This window comes from Micromesistius poutassou (genome assembly GCF_964030765.1).
Source record: "Micromesistius poutassou genome assembly, chromosome: 15".
Lineage (NCBI taxonomy): Eukaryota > Metazoa > Chordata > Actinopteri > Gadiformes > Gadidae > Micromesistius > Micromesistius poutassou.
In genome coordinates this window covers 8,147,239-8,164,486 of record NC_140285.1, presented here as the reverse complement: position 1 = coordinate 8,164,486, position 17,248 = coordinate 8,147,239, and the positions used below count along the sequence as shown (strand labels likewise).

The 17,248-nt window shown below is 39.1% G+C and overlaps 2 protein-coding genes across 2 annotated transcripts; one reads left to right on the top strand and one right to left on the bottom strand.

The window, feature by feature from the left end:
* Positions 1 to 454: 454 nt before the first annotated feature.
* Positions 455 to 2,942, bottom strand: pfdn4 (prefoldin subunit 4). The gene is made up of 4 exons (XM_084479349.1): positions 2,868 to 2,942; positions 2,228 to 2,335; positions 1,770 to 1,910; positions 455 to 771 (listed from the first exon to the last, which is right to left on the bottom strand). Exons 1-4 carry the CDS (start codon positions 2,892 to 2,894, stop codon positions 640 to 642), a joined length of 408 nt encoding a protein of 135 aa, XP_084335475.1. The 5' UTR covers positions 2,895 to 2,942; the 3' UTR covers positions 455 to 639.
* A 2,127-nt stretch (positions 2,943 to 5,069) lies between these two features.
* On the top strand, positions 5,070 to 17,223 carry bcas1 (brain enriched myelin associated protein 1; the record flags this gene model as incomplete). The annotated part of the gene is made up of 15 exons (XM_084479587.1): positions 5,070 to 5,108; positions 5,332 to 5,410; positions 6,212 to 6,504; positions 10,236 to 10,412; positions 11,449 to 11,505; positions 11,840 to 11,878; positions 12,135 to 12,350; positions 12,910 to 12,948; positions 13,228 to 13,269; positions 13,475 to 13,516; positions 13,890 to 13,934; positions 14,222 to 14,344; positions 14,464 to 14,544; positions 14,912 to 15,130; positions 16,104 to 17,223. 15 exons carry the CDS (start codon positions 5,070 to 5,072, stop codon positions 16,182 to 16,184), a joined length of 1,572 nt encoding a protein of 523 aa, XP_084335713.1. The 3' UTR covers positions 16,185 to 17,223.
* Positions 17,224 to 17,248: the final 25 nt, after the last annotated feature.

Genomic DNA, 17,248 nt, shown 5'->3' with positions numbered 1-17,248 from the left:
GGCTTATTGTACATATTTACATTCACTTAAGGGAATCCTATGGCCTGAGAATGCAAAGGAGGTGCTGAATGAATATTGATCATGCATGTTGTAACCCTTAATCACACATACGTATTAACGTATCAAAAACACTATGACACACAACAGGATTGACACTATGCTTGCTGTACTTGTAAACTTGTAAAATTATTATGTATTGCATATTGTCAGTTTTAAAACTCATTTTTTCTCCTGTCAATGGACTTCGTTTTTTTGAGAGGTTAATGTTTGTACAATGTATTGAAGTGTTATATATATATATATACATTGTTTTTAACTTTTGTAATATGATAGGATTTTGTACAGTATGTATGTATATATGTCTGTATTGTTTTTGTGTTTTATGTGGACCCCAGGAAGACTAGCGACCACAGCTGTGGAAGCTAATGGGGATCTGAATAAAGAATAGACCAAGTAAAATCTTACATCACTTGCATTTATTGTACTTTTCAGTGACTTGTTTCAAGGTTTGGCTCCAAAACCAAGACAAACTTAATGTGTGATTGTGTGTACATATATTAAGACAGAACACTGTGATCCAAAATCAGAAAAACAAAAAAAAAGTACATTTTGTACGGCTGTCAATGTCCATTTCCCTGCTCAGCTCTCGTCAGCCTCCAAGTTGATGTTGTTGCCAAACTTGGCGTAGAGCTTCACCTTGAGGTCGCCCAGGACCTGCTGTATCGCAGACACTCGCCCCTCCAGCTCCTTCATCTCTTGCTGCAGCACTTCCTGTGTGGGAGGGTCAGGGCAAAAGGCAACGTTGAAACCCTGGCCGCCACTGCTGTTGTTGTTTACCTCAACCGTGTCGAGTCAACAACGGGATGACCTTTGTAAATGTTACTCAAGGGGTAACAGTATCATTTTGACAGTTATTCGGTTCATCAGATGACAAGACCTGAATGAATATTAACCAGACGATTCATTAGGGGGATAGTAAGCCTTAAATTAAATGCAATTTTGCATTTTTAGAACAGCTTTAATTGACTTGATAGGCAAACTAATAATGCATTATCCTTCATCTCTTTACATAACATTAACTATACATATATACTAATAGACTTGGGCTCTTCCTGAAGAAACTATTTTTGCATCATTGTGATTTCATACAGTCAAGCCAGCTATAATCTCACCTGCGGTTTCACCTCAATTAGTTACTTGGTTCCCAACAACATTCAGTCAGCCAATCAGCGAACACCAGGGAGTGCTGTACATGATGATGAAACCGGGTAGTGTGGCGCTTTCGACAATTCTACAATGGCTGCATTACATTGTATGTATGCTTCTTTAGGATTAGTTTAATTCATTCAATTCGTATTTAGTTTAATACAAAATGCGTTTAGACTTGCCAGACCTTATAAGCGATGGTCTGGCTGTGTGAGGCTGGTTGAGTTAAGCATTCCCATCAAAGAATAACTAGTTAGTATTGGGGTCCGCTATTTGTGCTTCTTCTTCTGTTACTACAGCTATTGACACTTCCCCTCTGCAATGGAAATACATGTCTTGTGTGTGCATTTCATTTATATATTTATCAGCAATAGCAGAATCGGACACCACCAGTATAAACAGATACCGAAGGGCAAATATTCAACACTGATATCAAGGATTAAAATTTAAATCAACAAAGATATTTGATGATTGCTTTATCCATTAGCGCCATATGTATATTTACTTGACTGGAGAGAGCTCTAGGTATAGGGGAAGGGTTTTAGTTTGGAGCTTTGGCACACCTTAGCAGTCTCCAGCATCTCTTGAGTTTCTTCCTGGGAGTGGCTGATGAAAACGTCACCAATTTGATAAGGGATTAAGAGAGAGTCGTCGTCAAACATCATCAGGTCATCGCTTGCATCCTGCAGGTTTTGCAGGGATTTCTAAAAAGATACGTTGACATGTTATTATTTCCATTCATTTTGGAGCACTGCATGTACATTGTAGATGTGTATACCTACATATGAGATAATAGTAGTGAGTATAGTATATTATATCTTCAGAGGTAAAATAACTTTATTGACACTACTCATCAGTAATGAGTAATGTGGCTATTATAGATGCATTGTCCATGCTCAGCTGATATAGTGAAAGCTTAAGGTTTAACATCCAAAGTGATTGAGTCTGGTAAGAAAGAATGGTTTTGCAGAAGGTGCTGTCAGAGAGTCAACCAACAGCACAATATGTCACTAACACTTACTTTCTTTGCCTCTATTTCGTCTTTCAGTTCTGTCATTCGATTTGTGTTTCTTGCAAACTTATTAATCTTCTGTTGGTCTTCAAAAGTGACGTTGACATCTTCAACTGCCTGCGGATAAGGAAGAATAAGTTTAAGAAGAGAGCTGTCATTTATAATTAGTATTTACATCAGCTTAGTTAACATGTTTGTTCCTACTGATGATAACTATGTTGCTGAGCTGTGTCTATCATCATCATCATCATCATGTTGGCGATGGCTGGCTAGCAATGGCTGGCTAGCAATGGCTGGCTAGCAATGGCTGGCTAGCAATGGCTGGCTAGCAATGGCTGGCTAGCAATGGCTGGCTAGCAATGGCTGGCTAGAACTGACAACACAAGGGTGTGGCTTAATATAAAACCAATGGTCACAACGATCAGAATGCAATGTCTACACTACAGTAACGTTAAAATACAGGTAGAATGAAACGGACCACTTATCAGCAGCGGAACACTGACACTGACAAGAGTATTATTATCTGTACTTAATACACACAAAGCAGTATTTTTTTACTGTACTTGCTACACACGGCTCCATAGTGGTAAAGCATTATTATAAGCTGTACTACGTATACATATAAAGCAGTATTATTATCTGAACTTACTACACAAGGTTTCATCGTGGCTGCCATGTTGACTTCCTCGACGGTGGAAGCAGCAGCTTGGTGTGCTACTGGGAGGTTGAGATGATACCGCCACCTAGTGGACTAAACATAATATGGTTTGGCTTGCCCGTCTGGGGAAAATGTAGAAGACATACGTATTTGTAGGTAAGTTTTAGTAGGCTATAATATGCTAAAACTTACCTACAAATACGTATGTATTAACTTTTAACATCTGTCTTCCATATTATGGAAGACAGATGTTAAAAGTTGGCATTCAGATCGAATAAATCTAAATGCCCCTCTAACTATCTTTTGTCAAACCATTATGGTATTATTATGATTTAGCCCACAGTGAATGTCTGAGTGGGACCCAACCACACACTTTAATATGTAATTCATATTTTGCTCAGCAAAAAAGGACAAATGTGCTTAATTAATTTAATCATTCGGCTAATAAAACAAATTTGATTAACCGGATCCTGCTTTGTAAATATTTTGATAGCAAACAGTACCACACCCAACTTCAAATATTTACCGATTGCCTCTACATAGCTGGATAATGGTTACTGGTAACTGGAATACATTTCTACAGCGCATTTCAGACCAGTAGCAACTGAAAGCGCTTTACAATTATTGCCTCACATTCACACATTCATACACCCACTGCGGTGTCAACCACGCGATGCAACAGCCTTCTCGGTGGGGGCAGTTAGGGTTAAGTGCCTTGATCAGGGACACCAGAGTAATACTCTGGCAAACTATAGATTTGCAAGATGAATAGCTTTCAATGTTTTTGTAGACCTGTACTGAAGTGGGAAACCCAAAATTGTTATTCAATTTGTATATATATATATATATATATATATATATATATATATATATATATATATATATATATATAACAAATTAATCATACATTTTTTTTAATCATACAATTTATATTATATTATTTGGATTTTAATCACCTAATAATATTATAAATAGTGTAGTTTTTAATGAAAAAGGTGACCCAAAAAGTGTACATTATTTATAATATGAAAACGTTTATCATGCATTCTGTTTGAGAAGTAGAGATTAGAAAACATTAAAGGGAACTCCAAGCAGCTTCAATGTTGCTTTATTTTTCAAAAATGTGAATCCCTGTTATAAAACAAGGTGAGGACTGAGAATGTATGAAATATATTATAACCTCTTACGAATAATAAATTATATTATTGAAATATTACATATTTAATTCACACACTGAGACTATATAATGTGCATTCTAGCGTTTGCAGCATGAGACAGTAGTCTGAGCAAAACTATCAAGTAATCAATTGATGTAGTCCACACTGTTTGAATTTGACCTCTGACCCGTGTGATATGTTTATTGAGGCACTGGTAATCCCTATGATGGGTTAACCATTTGGAGGTCTGTAATCACAGTTAATTTAATTATAGTGTCTCAATGTGTCTTGCATAGATGTGTTGACACACATCTTTGATCTTAAAGTTTGACAAAGCATAGATACAATTTAGGGAACATTTCTAAAATAATTAATACATATAGATAAACAACAGCCAAGTGTAATACACACGTCGTGAGATGCTAAGTCAATAACCGATGGCTCGCCTGAACCAATGGATATCCTTTAGACACATCCTGTTTCTTCCCTGTGGCTTCTGTCAACAAACACAGTTATGCTGGAACTAGCTACCTGGGTTGATCCCATAAGGTAAACCCATCATCCCCATCACTCATGTTCTGGGGGGGGGGGGGGGGGGGGGGGTGCTTTATTAGAGATTATTATGAGTGAATCACTAATACTTTGACAGAGACGTGAGTCATTTGCTGGCTTGACTGATGGTGAGCTTGTCAGGAAGTAAATCCAATGTGAAAGAAAGTCCCACCCTGATCTGAGTACACATAGACTTGACTATATAAATACACAAACACACATACAGAAGGACGATTACCTTTTTCCATTGAGGAAAAGGTCTACAGCAGACATTTGTCTTCAGAAGAGGACATAACTTGCTAAGCCTACAAGGGACACACAAGGTAAGACGATGAATATGTCACAATAGAAATGATTCATTTGAACAAAAAACAAAAAAACAAGAACCCTTTTGCAAGCTTGCATTGGTTGACATGATATTCTATGTACTTCTACTGAATGAATATTGAACAGACCTTTTCCGTAGGTCTCAGCTGCACCAAACATGGGCAATGAAAACTCTAAAAAGAAAGGGCCAATAAAGGTAAAGCGGTATTATTAATTCATTAGGAAAACACAATGTCTACATATATTCTCACTCACTAAAGAACAATCAGGGTGTAATGTTTGAGCTCCCAAGAAACACAGTATTCATTAATCTTCTTGTGTTCCTTAATGGTTGCATGCAATTTAAACTATGTCCAAATGTTAGTCCGGTTTTGTGGCAGTAAAACTTTGATCATATTTATTTGTTTCATTTTTTACAGGATGGGAAAAATGTGGAAAAGCATTTGAATGGAGAAGTAAACAGCCTCAAAGTGAAAAACAAGTCAGATCAGAATGGAGGTGAGTACCCACTATTCTGAAACATATGGATAGAATCTTAATGTCAACTATGCTAATTGTACACTGTATCATTATTCATACATTTTTGTTGTATAATTATCCTACTTCAAATATATATACATACACACACACACACACACACACACACAAATACACATGTTTTATTTTGATATGACTGTAGATGGGATTACTCTGAGATGATGTGGTAACGCTCTGTAAACACAGTGACTCCCTGTTATATGAGGTATTCTGTCTTCCAAGGTAAACTATAGGTGTTGCCATGGATGAGTGCAGCTGTTTGATCTGTTAATGAAGCATAGCCTCATGCACTGAATTTGAAAGCAGAATTTCAACAAGTTGTTTATGCAAGATGATCTATTGATGATGGGCTGTTATGTCTCTTCCCAGAGCAGACTTACCCATGTTAGCTTTCTGGATGTCATGTGGTCATTGTGGCTTATATAAATGTACTGAGCTTCACATTTAGTGTTCTTGTTTCTATATGGATTAACTTCATTACAGCATATTATATTGGCTGATCATCCTTTGGTAGATCAGACAATGCAGTGTGCATAAATCATTAATGAACAGGATCAAAACCTTCATTACATTTGAAACACATTAGGTATTAACTTAGTAATAACATTAGTAATAAACTTCAAGTTCTAAAATATAACTAATAATTAATGATAATAATATTGATAGCAATTCATTAATAGACAATTTATTTTTATGTTGATATTATCAAACTTGATTTCTTATAGCTCAATACAACAATCATTTTTCATTTTTCATTCACAGCTACCAGTGAGAAGGCTGAAAAGCCAAATGGTGAGCTGACCCCAAACACAGAATCTAAAGAATCGGTTTATTTGCTAGTCGAAACAGACGGCTTCAAGGTTGAAGCTCCAGTTAACGGCTGTAAGGACATCCCAGTGATTTCCACAGAAGCTCAGGTAATTTCCCCAGAAGATGTCCCAACCATTCAAAATCAGCAGACCGATGAAGCAAAAGAGGATAAGGAAAAGATCAACCCTCCACATCCAAACATGGATCCCAAGGTTGATGAAGAAGTACCTTGTTCTCAACAGCCCGTAAGTTGAGAAGACACACACACACTGCTTAAAGGTTCATTTAAGCACCATCTTATCAATTTTCAGTGATCCATGCGGCTGCCAGATTGTATCATTTGATGTTTGAATTGATTATTACTTTGAACTTGTAAATGTAAATGTAAACATTAAAATGCATCGATTCATTGTGTTAATCTCACGGTTGCTGAACCGCACAGCAAAAAACATGAAACTGAAATATCTATTAATTAAAATATGAATGTTGATTTTCACGATAAAGGAATCAGGTACATGTAACAAAGAAGCCACTACGGACATAATTTCACCGCCTATGGAATTGGAACCCCATAACACTGAAATTGCAACGCAGACCGAGAAGATATTTAAAGAAGATGCCTTCACGCAGACTGAAGACAACTTTACGGAGATCATTTATCCAGAAGCTGCTACCAAAGAAGAGTTACATTTTTTCATTAAAGAACATTTGGAAGTAGTAATGGAAGAAGAATCTGAGTTTCTGATTGGTGATGAACCTGTTTGCAAAGAGATTGCAAATGAGAACAGGATGGATATCCAGACAAGCCTGACTGTTTTCCGTGAAAAGGTCATTTTGGAGAGCAATGAGCTGCAGGAGAAGGAGGTGCACGGAGCAGAGCGCATGGAAGTCTCAGAGGAACTTGAAGTCAGTGAACTCAAAACAAACATGGTTGTTGATCAGGTAACCAATGTCCTTGAGATGAAAAACACAGAACCTGTGCAAGGATATGCCACAAAAGAATCCATTCGAGATGATCTGGAAACCTGCTACAAAGAAGGAGATTCTCTTTCTAAAGATGTCTCAGCAGAAGTAGCTCCCAGAAAGCTTCCAGAAAATACAGCCCTGAAAATAGTGGCTGATTGTGCTCTGGCTGTATATGAGGCTGATTGTGCTCCGGCTGTATATGAGGCTGATTGTGCTCTGGCTGTATATGAGGCTGATTGTGCTCCGGCTGTATATGAGGCTGATTGTGCTCCGGCTGTATATGAGGCTGATTGTGCTCTGGCTGTTTATGAGGCTGATTGTGCTCCGGCTGTATATGAGGCTGTTTGTGCTCCGGCTGTATATGAGGCTGATTGTGCTCTGGCTGTATATGAGGCTGATTGTGCTCTGGCTGTTTATGAGGCTGATTGTGCTCCGGCTGTTTATGAGGCTGATTGTGCTCTGGCTGTTTATGAGGCTGATTGTGCTCCGGCTGTATATGAGGCTGATTGTGCTCTGGCTGTTTATGAGGCTGATTGTGCTCTGGCTGTTTATGAGGCTGATTGTGCTCTGGCTGTTTATGAGGCTGGTTTGGAGTCCACTGATGACATGCCAGTCAAAATGTCAGCAGAGGCCATAGCTCATAAAGTTTTGATTGGGTGCAAAACTGAGGAAACTGAAACTGTTCATATTCAGGAATCTGAAACAGAGCCGAAACAAACAGCCCCTGAATTTGCAACTGAGTTTTCCACAGAAGAAGCTAGAGATGGTTCCACGCTCAAAACAGAAGTTTACAATTCCACTCTTCGGGTTGTTGTGACGTACAGCGATGACTCCCCGGGAAATCTGCCAGTTATTCACATGATGGAAAACATTTCTGATATTTTACATGCAATTCCAGAACCTACAGTGACTGCAGGAGAAATTCAGGTTCCTGCGGGTCAGCATGAAACGCCAATCAAGGACAGTACTCCTATTGAGAAGGTTATCCATGAGAATGTGGAGACAGAAAGACTAGTGGATTGGCTTAATCCCTCAAAAGCAAATAACCCAGAAGAAGAGACTTTAGCTGAAATGAGTGTGGCGGACATGGATGTGCCATCACAAATATGGGAGCCTTTTGTTCCAGATGACAAAGACCAACAATTCCAAACTCAGCCGGAACCCTTCCTCAAAGGACCTTTGACGGAAAGCATTACTACCGAGGAAGGAGAGATTGCAAAGCATGGAATACCTGATAAGTATTTTCCAATGAGAGAACAACAAGAATACACTCCTGTTATCTATGCTTTCAACCCTAATAATCAACGCCTGAATGCTGAAGTGGTACCGGAGTCTGCAATCGACTCTCTTATTCAGTATTTTTCTGAACCTACTGTTGAAGACAACGCATGTTGTCTTCAAGTTGTGGAAGAGAAAATCAGTGCTACGCATGTGATGCCTCTTTTTTGGGACAATGAACATAGTGCCATCTTTAATGGTGATCCTCTACTTGACAAAGATATCTCGCCCAAAGAAGAGTCTGTTGCCGAAAAGGTTTTAGAAGCAGCAATTGATGCCATGTCTAATGAACTCATCATTGTCACAGAGAGTTCTGATGAACAATCCAGCACAAAATAACCCCCCAATGTGCTATTGGCAGGACTCATGGAGTCCACCCTTCAAGACCTTGATAAGGTACAACCCTGAGGATTTGTTATTGGATTGCATTGAACTAATGTTTAATCTTCAAATGACTGAGGCAACCGATCAGATCCCTGCAATACCTGAACAATCTTTGCAAGACATTGTTAATATCTTCGAGGAACGAACCCTGAATTGCTACATGTCATGATTTACAGATATCAAGAGAATGTGGCCCAAAAGATTTCACACGTCAGTGAGGATTCTGCTGATTTAATGTCTCCCACTGATGAGAAAACTTTGGAACCGAGGGCCAACCCTGTTGGAGAAGAATCACCAATGCCCAAGGGGATTACAGAGCATGCTGTAAATGACATTGAAGAAATAAACATTTCCACAGATGCTGCTGAAACCAAATACACTTTTGTTCCTTTGGGTGATCCAGTGATGGAGATTACATGGAGCCACAAGAGGGGGCACACAGAGCAGTTGAACTCAATGAAATAGATAGTACTAAGGAATATGCATGCAATGAAGTGACAATGGAACATAGGGCATTACTGCTAGAATGTGAAGAACCAAACAATACATACATAGTCGACACTTTGGATGACAGTGAACAAAACGTGTCTGTTTTATTGAAGGGGATGCAGTCATGCTGACTACATCAGCTGTGGAAGAGTCAGCATCGAATCTTGAAAGTGTTGAAACATCTTCATTCCTTGTCCTGTTATGATGAATGTGAAGCTAAATGAAGATGTGAAATAGCATATACTTTATAATATAGTCAGTTATGACGTATACATTGTAGAATGTCAGATTTGCATTTTTAAACAATGATTTCTGTTTACATTAGAAAGGGCAGATAGCTCTTGATTATAATGTCATGTCAGGCAATGCAGCAATTTTCAATAAAAATGTAAGAACACGAGAACAGGTAGTGAGATGGCTCCTTTTTTGTTTTTACTATTATTTTAATATTTCACATTATTTAAACATTTCTTTGTGACAACTGTGTGATACATAACAGTGTGCTATTAAAGTCTAAATAGTTAAAATCAACAAAATGAATGTAGTAACATTCACTCATTGGATGCAACTTTACAATATGTCAAAGATTCTTGCAATTACCACACAGGAAGGGACCAAATATTTCTGACATTTCTCAGAGCATATCGCCTAGGCATTGTTGAATATCAATGAGTGTGTGTGTGTGGAGGGGGGGCACGGGCATTAATAAAAGGGTGATTGTTGCCATGGGCCTGAGTAGGCAGAGGCATGGTTGGAATTGTGCTCCCATCTCAATGCTGCGATTAAACACACTCACTGCTTGCATATCAGCTTCACTTCTACTTCTACTTCTCAAAGGCAAATTCTTTGTGGCATATAGGAGCCAGCCAACACAGCGAAGAAGCAAGACTCAGAGACGATTGAGGAGCCAAAAAGTGTGACTCTAGATCTTAAACTAGCAGAAGGACAAACTGATAACGACGATCAAAAGAGTCAACCAGAGGAGACAAAAGAGGAGAGCGACCAGAATCCAGTTATGAACTTCTTCAAAACACTAGTAAGTGCAACATAGCAAATAAATAATCATAGGTGTACAGGTTATATAGTCATATAGAACCTGCATTTGAATGTGTTTTCCTCAAAATATGCATTTAATCATTATACAATTTTGAAATAATTGCCTTAAATTCTCTATATAAGGAATGGAAGATGTAAAATTAGAAGTATAATCTACTTCTAATTTTAGAGGTGGAAGAAGTGATTGGCAACTTTATAAACATCCTTGAATTCCGTAATTAGGGGAAATTTAGAATATTCAGTCATTGCATATTAGAGCTTATTTACATTTTCCTTCTTTCTTAAAATCAATGAGTGCAGTGGCTTCATGTATTCTTTCCCAGGGTAAATTGTTAGGTATAGGCCCCATTGCATATAAAAGAAAGTAAAAATTGTTTTGTTCAGAAAATCTATCTGTCATGTTGACGGCGCGCGATGAAAGCAGTACAACGGGAAGCCATTGTGTCTTCCTCGTCTTTATCGTGCCTCTACTTGGAACAGTGCCTGTTTAACGAGTTAGGATTGCCCCCCAGCCCCCTTCTAATCAAGTCTCCCAACATGCGGCACTGTGGCGGCCATTGTTCCCGCCATAGTGTGAGCTCACAACGAAGGCCTGTGCTTCTGGAAGTTGAGATGTGTGAAGATAGAGCGAGGGCAGGCCTACGCCATCTCCGCCAGACAATGGCTGTCCCAGTGACAGTGTATGTACTGTATGTGCTCTGTCCCTGGGCCTCTGTGTGGCTCAGTGTGGGGCTATCATAGCGGCCTATGTCTGCCTATCTGAAAAGGCTTCTGTTTTGTCCAAGAAATCATTTATGAATTCCAAACCATAGACGTTCATGTTAAACGTTTAATATTACAATGTACCTAATTTATTTAATTTTTTCTTAGAAATATGAAAGGATTCCTAAATATTTTATCAGAAGGTGGTGATATTTACTTTTCTGCTACATTTGCTTTTTTGCCTTTGTGTTTGTGTGTATGTGCGTATGATGTCGCTTAACATGAGTGAAGATTTTTTTTTTCTTGTAATACAGGTGACTCCTACTAAATCGCAAAAAAAGGAAACAGCCCCTGATGTTACAAAAGATCAGGTGATCACAATACACCCAGAAAAAAACATAAATAGCCCCCAGGTCATCACTATATATGCCCGTGGCCATACATTTTGGGAAAATATTAAATAATAATAACATGGGGAAAAAAAACAAAAAAAACAGAAATAGACTGCTCTAAACCGACTTCCAGCACACAGATGAGATTTTCCTCAGCAATCCTAGGTGTTCAAATAGTGCAGTAAATGACCGATGCTTGCTTTTTCTCACCATTTTGAGTTATCGCACACCCTCCAACCAATGGTGTTTCTTTTTAATTTTGTATTCATTAATTTGTCCCACTAACCACTTTTTTTTTTTTGCTGTGGAACAGCCCCTGAAGGAGACTCCACCAACGGTAGCCTCTACAACTGTGAGCACTGAGTGTATTACGATTACGATTGATTATGTTGCATTAGATTGACCAGTTTACCATTATGAATTAACATGAAGATGCTTTTAGCACTTGGATCAACTCACTTATATCTTACATAATAAACACATTCCTTTATGTGCTTTATTTTTCAGTTGAGCAAACACTGGGGAAAAGTATTTTTTGGAAAAGCATCCCCCCGTGAGCAACAGTAAAGTAGATGTGATTTCTCCCTCCAATGCATCCACTGCTGTAGGTCGCACAAGTACCTGAGCCTCCAGCTGCAGCCAAAGGAATGTCTATCCCACCTCCCCCTCCTCCAGAGCCGCCTAAAATGGAAATGAAAGGGGAGCCAGCCACCCGGCAACAGAAACCCACACCAAAGGAAGGGGCGAAGGCCTCTGCAAAGCAGCCAGATGCCACAAAGGGCAAATCGGCTAAGGAGACACTGAGCAGCTTTTTCCGTTCAAAGGTAAAGATGGGAGCGAGATAAAGACACATATACCATTATTAATTTGGATGGATAACTATAATACTTTCTAAAGAGTGTTGTTTCCCTGTGTGTGTGCCATGATAACATATTTATGTAATGTATGTAAAAATTTGAGGCGTCTAAACCCAAGAGTGCCCCGACAAGTGGAGCCAATGCCCCAGCCAAGACCGCTGCAGTGGTACAGTTGATTCTCATTAGTCTCCTAATACCCCACTGACTGTGCTACCCTCCCCTTAGACACTGCATCTAACAACATTCAACTCACATTGCTCTCACCCAGAAGTGGCAAGAACTGCACAAATGGCTGTTTTCAAATAAGAATTACACAGGTTCAACTGTCAGTGACATTAAATTCAATTACATTGACGTTAACAATCTTCATGAATGGACAGGTATGGGTATGGAAATACATCCATTCCTGGATCCCCTCTGAGGTCCATTGAGGACAATCGGCATCTATCACAATCTTCACTCAAACAAGACAAAATGTGACATCCTAACCAACATAAATGTTTGGCATTAAATCGTTTTCTGGCAGGAAATCCAGGAAGTGTTGCAACAAGTTGATCAAGCGCAGGTAAAGAGGAGAATAACATATAGTATTTCTTTCTAAGGAAAACTTTTCTTTGAATGTGAAGGTAAATAGACATTTCATTTCATAGAAATGTCTTCTTTCATAGTGCATTTTCACCACAACAAAAGTTAAATTTGATTGATTTCCGAATGTGTAGCATGGTAAACATGCAACCAAGCATAAAAGGAGTCTAATGGAATAAAACATTGCACATATCTAGAAATACAGAAAAAATTTAGCATTCCACATTTACCTAAATATAAAATCAGTTTTGTTCTCCAGGACACCGTCCCGGACGAGCCCGAGCCTGTTTTAGAAGTCAAGGTAACCAGAGTAGCACCATCAGAGGATGAATGATCCTTCTGAGAAGATATCCTTAGCCCTATGATAGATCATTTTTTAAATGGTTAATAATATAGACCAGTTTAAAGTCTCTGTAACTCTTGTAGTCTATCATTAACTATACTATATATACTATACTAACTTTTGCATCCCAAGCAATAAACCCCTAAAAAACATTTCTTGCCAGGAAACAGTGGAGTACTTGCCACAACCAGTTGTTGAAGTGCAGGTAAATCACACAAGAATAATATCACTTTAGGCCCTGTGAGGCTTTTCTTCAATACTATTCATCCTACTTAGATTGTGTTGACTACAGGCAGAGCTGTTACACTTGAAGGAATCCATTTGGTTCCAGTAGTTTTGTATTGACAGAAAGGTGAGGCTATTTTCATGTATTGCCAACTGGAAGCTCTTTCAGCAAATGGGAATCCCAAGAGATGTCCTTCCAGAACAGAGCTCAGTGTGTTCACTTCTTTCCCCTTCTTGCCTTAATTAATATCACATAAGCTACGTCTTTCAATACTAATAAGCATCAGACAGCTATGTTGTTCTTTGTTTGTTGCCCACATCTATATGTCTGCAAATTGTTTACTTCTCTGCAGACAGTAGAGGAGGTGGTCCCAGAGCCTGTTGTTGTAGAAGTGGAGGTAAACCTTTGGGAGCATCTCACCTGACCCGATTGATTATTTTGCTGCTCTGCATGACGCAAGGGTCGTTTCTACTTCATACCGGGATTCTTCCTCCTAAACATCCCCTTCTCATTTTTTCTTCTGTGGGGTCTTGGTTCATTTGGCCTTTCTTTCATCCTTCCAGTCATTGTGCAGGTGGCAGAAGGGCAAACAACTTCGGCAGATTCGGCAGACATAAACTGTAGCTATAACTGAGGTTTAAGCTCTTTTAACTAAATGACGTCTTCTCTTTTAACTCAATGAAGAAGGCTGATGCCTCCAAGACCACCACTCTGGAGGCAGACGTGAAGCCACAGGCAGCAGCTCCCCTGCCGGAAGAGAAGAAACCTGCAGCAAAGTCCCCCTTCTTTTCCCTCTTTAAGCCCAAGGTACTAATGATTAAAATTATTCAATGAATTATTGTTAAATCAATGATGCAATGAGCATTGTAAATGCAGGTGTTTAGGTTATGAGATGCAGAATAACATAAGCCTTGTGGTGATTGGAGGTACTGGTAAACCAAATGGCAGCTAAAGTCCAATCAGCCTCCACGAGTGGAGTTCGGCTCCTCAGGAGAACTGCTGGAGTGGTAAATATAGTGAGACGATGGCTGAGAGCCTGGGGCTACTGTTTGTTTAACCAGTGATTTAATCAGACGTACGCTTGTCGTGTTTCGTTCTGTTTTCCATGTGACGGGGAAATGCAAACGCATGCTGTCTAAAACCAAGCCGTTGTGACTAAACAAACGTTGTCACTATACGCTTTAAGAGTGATATAATCTCATCTGCGTTGCTTTCGAGGTCACCCCCCCCCCCCCTCCCCCCCGCTGTGCTGTCGGTGTGTCCTAACCAGACGTCCCAGATGTTTGTGTCCCAAAGTTTGTCCCCCTGTACGTTGCTCCGATAGCTGTAACGTTCTGTCGGTACGATTCTTATTTGGTTTGACGACACATTCAGGCTGCAGAGCCCAAGAAGGAGACCGCTGCTCCCCCTGCAGCCGCGGAGGCATCCCCAAATACCAAGGCCAAGGAGGAGCCTAAAGCTGCCACCAAAACGGCAGAGGCCTCTGTAGAAAACAAGCCCCCCTCAGAAGCTGCTCAGGGTGGAGACGAATCCGCCAAAGCCCCCAAAAAGTTAGAGAAGAGGAACTCCATTAACTTGTTCTTCAAGACCCTGGTAGGGAACTTTGCTTTTGTCTTTCAGCTCCAATGATCAGGAACACAAGACGGCACTAAGAATAAACTTAATAAAATAATAGTAAACTTTTTTTTACAATTATTTACTGATACTGATGTATCAGTAAATAATTACATTTTTTAAGTATTATTTTATACGTTTATACATATTGCCACAAATGGGTTACACTTATACACGAGGTGTCTGCAAAAGCATGTCATTTATCATCATGGAACCATCCTGATCTTGCGAGTTCACATCATCACAGCCTATCCCAAAAAAGGCTAAGATAGGACTAATCAGCAGCAGGGGAAGGGGGTGCCAGAGACCAACAAGGAGGGCCACAGTCTGCCACAGGCTCCCCCACTGGGAGGTCTGGCAGCGTCCGGCACCATGTTGTGTCATCCATAAAGATTATCTTCAGGTCAAGCCACCATTATAATGCAAATAGTTCTGAGTAGAGTGCTTTGACTAGATTGCCATCGGCTCATGGAAATCATGTGACACCTGCATTTATCTATTATTGTGAGTATTGAATTGTTTGTTTGTGTATTTGTCTGAACATGCATGGTTGGATATGCATTGATTAATTCATTTACATTGAATTACATTCTCCTATGTAGGGGAAGATTTGATGTTAAATATACTGTATATGTTTGATTGATCCTTTTGTTGCAATGGCAGATTATATCCTGCAGATATTCTTCTTTCCACTAGATGGTGACCTCAGTTACTCAGTTACTACTACATTCGTATGAGGAAATGACAGTTAACCATTGGTTGTAATTCAAGAACACACGCGCACACACACACACACACACACACACACACACACACACACAAATCGTGTACGTGGAAAAAAAAGTGCAAAGTCAACTAAATCCCTAAATACTGTAGAACTGTTGAAAAGTAAATCTATCGGTGACATATGAAGACACTGCAGATACTAAATACTGTATATATGTATTTGCAGAGCCAGAAACGCAACTCTTTAGATGCTGGCGTCCAGACAGAGTCAGCAGCTGCCGCTCCTGCCTCAGAGAAGACCAAATGAAATGAGAGACACCACTGATGACATCACTGACTGGGCTCTGTGTTTTCACTCTTCTGAAACCATTTGAAAACCGATTCCGTTAACAGCAATTATTCTGTATCTCACGAATACACTATGGAAGAGAAAGTGATTGAAAGAATACAAGCAAGTGAATTTGTTTTATGAAATAGTAAAAGTAAACGCAGAGTGCAGATGGTTGGCTGTCTGGAGATTTGATGTTGTTAAAGGATCACGTGGATTCATTAAGGACACACTCACAGAACTGAGTCTTTATTGAAATCTGTATTCTTGGTTAAATCAGTGTATTCGACTGAAGTATGAGTATCGGAATTTCTCACCTGGCTGCTGTAAAATGCGACTTATCTGAATTTATTGTGGTTACTTAACCTGTTAACAATTCTAATGATCTTAATCATATGCAACAATTTACTTTCCGCTATTCAGTTATTCATTTGCATCAATAAGCATTTTTAAACACTTTATATATTTTTTCTTTATATATTTTCTTGGTTTCCAGGTGAATGTCCTTACTGCAGATACAGTATAGCCTGCTAAAATGACTTAAGATAAGCTGAATGACAGCTGTCAGGCCCGCACTCTGATGTAAAAGAGCACTTATTAGGTATTAGGTAATACTTCTTTATATAAGTGTTTGTATATGTTAACAGCCATGCAATTCCCAAATGGCATGACATTACAATCTTTACTGTTCTTTTTGGGATTGATGGACGGTAGATCGGTTTTTAAAAATATATAAGACAAAAAACATATACATTTTGCAATACTGCAGCTTGATTTGATTGCACCTCTTTTATTCATAACCTAAAACAGTTATCAGGGTCTGTAAACACGTGTGATATTAACATTAAATCTTTCTTTATGAGAGGCTTATTTCCTTAACTTGCACTATCTTCAAGACAATAAATATGTTTATATTATGTGCCCTGTCCATCATTAAAGTATTAAAGACTGCCATGAAGTTGATTTCCATTGTTGCAACCTAAACCATTGACAGTACAGAACAACATTTGAATTATTCATACATTCATACAATAACCTCCACA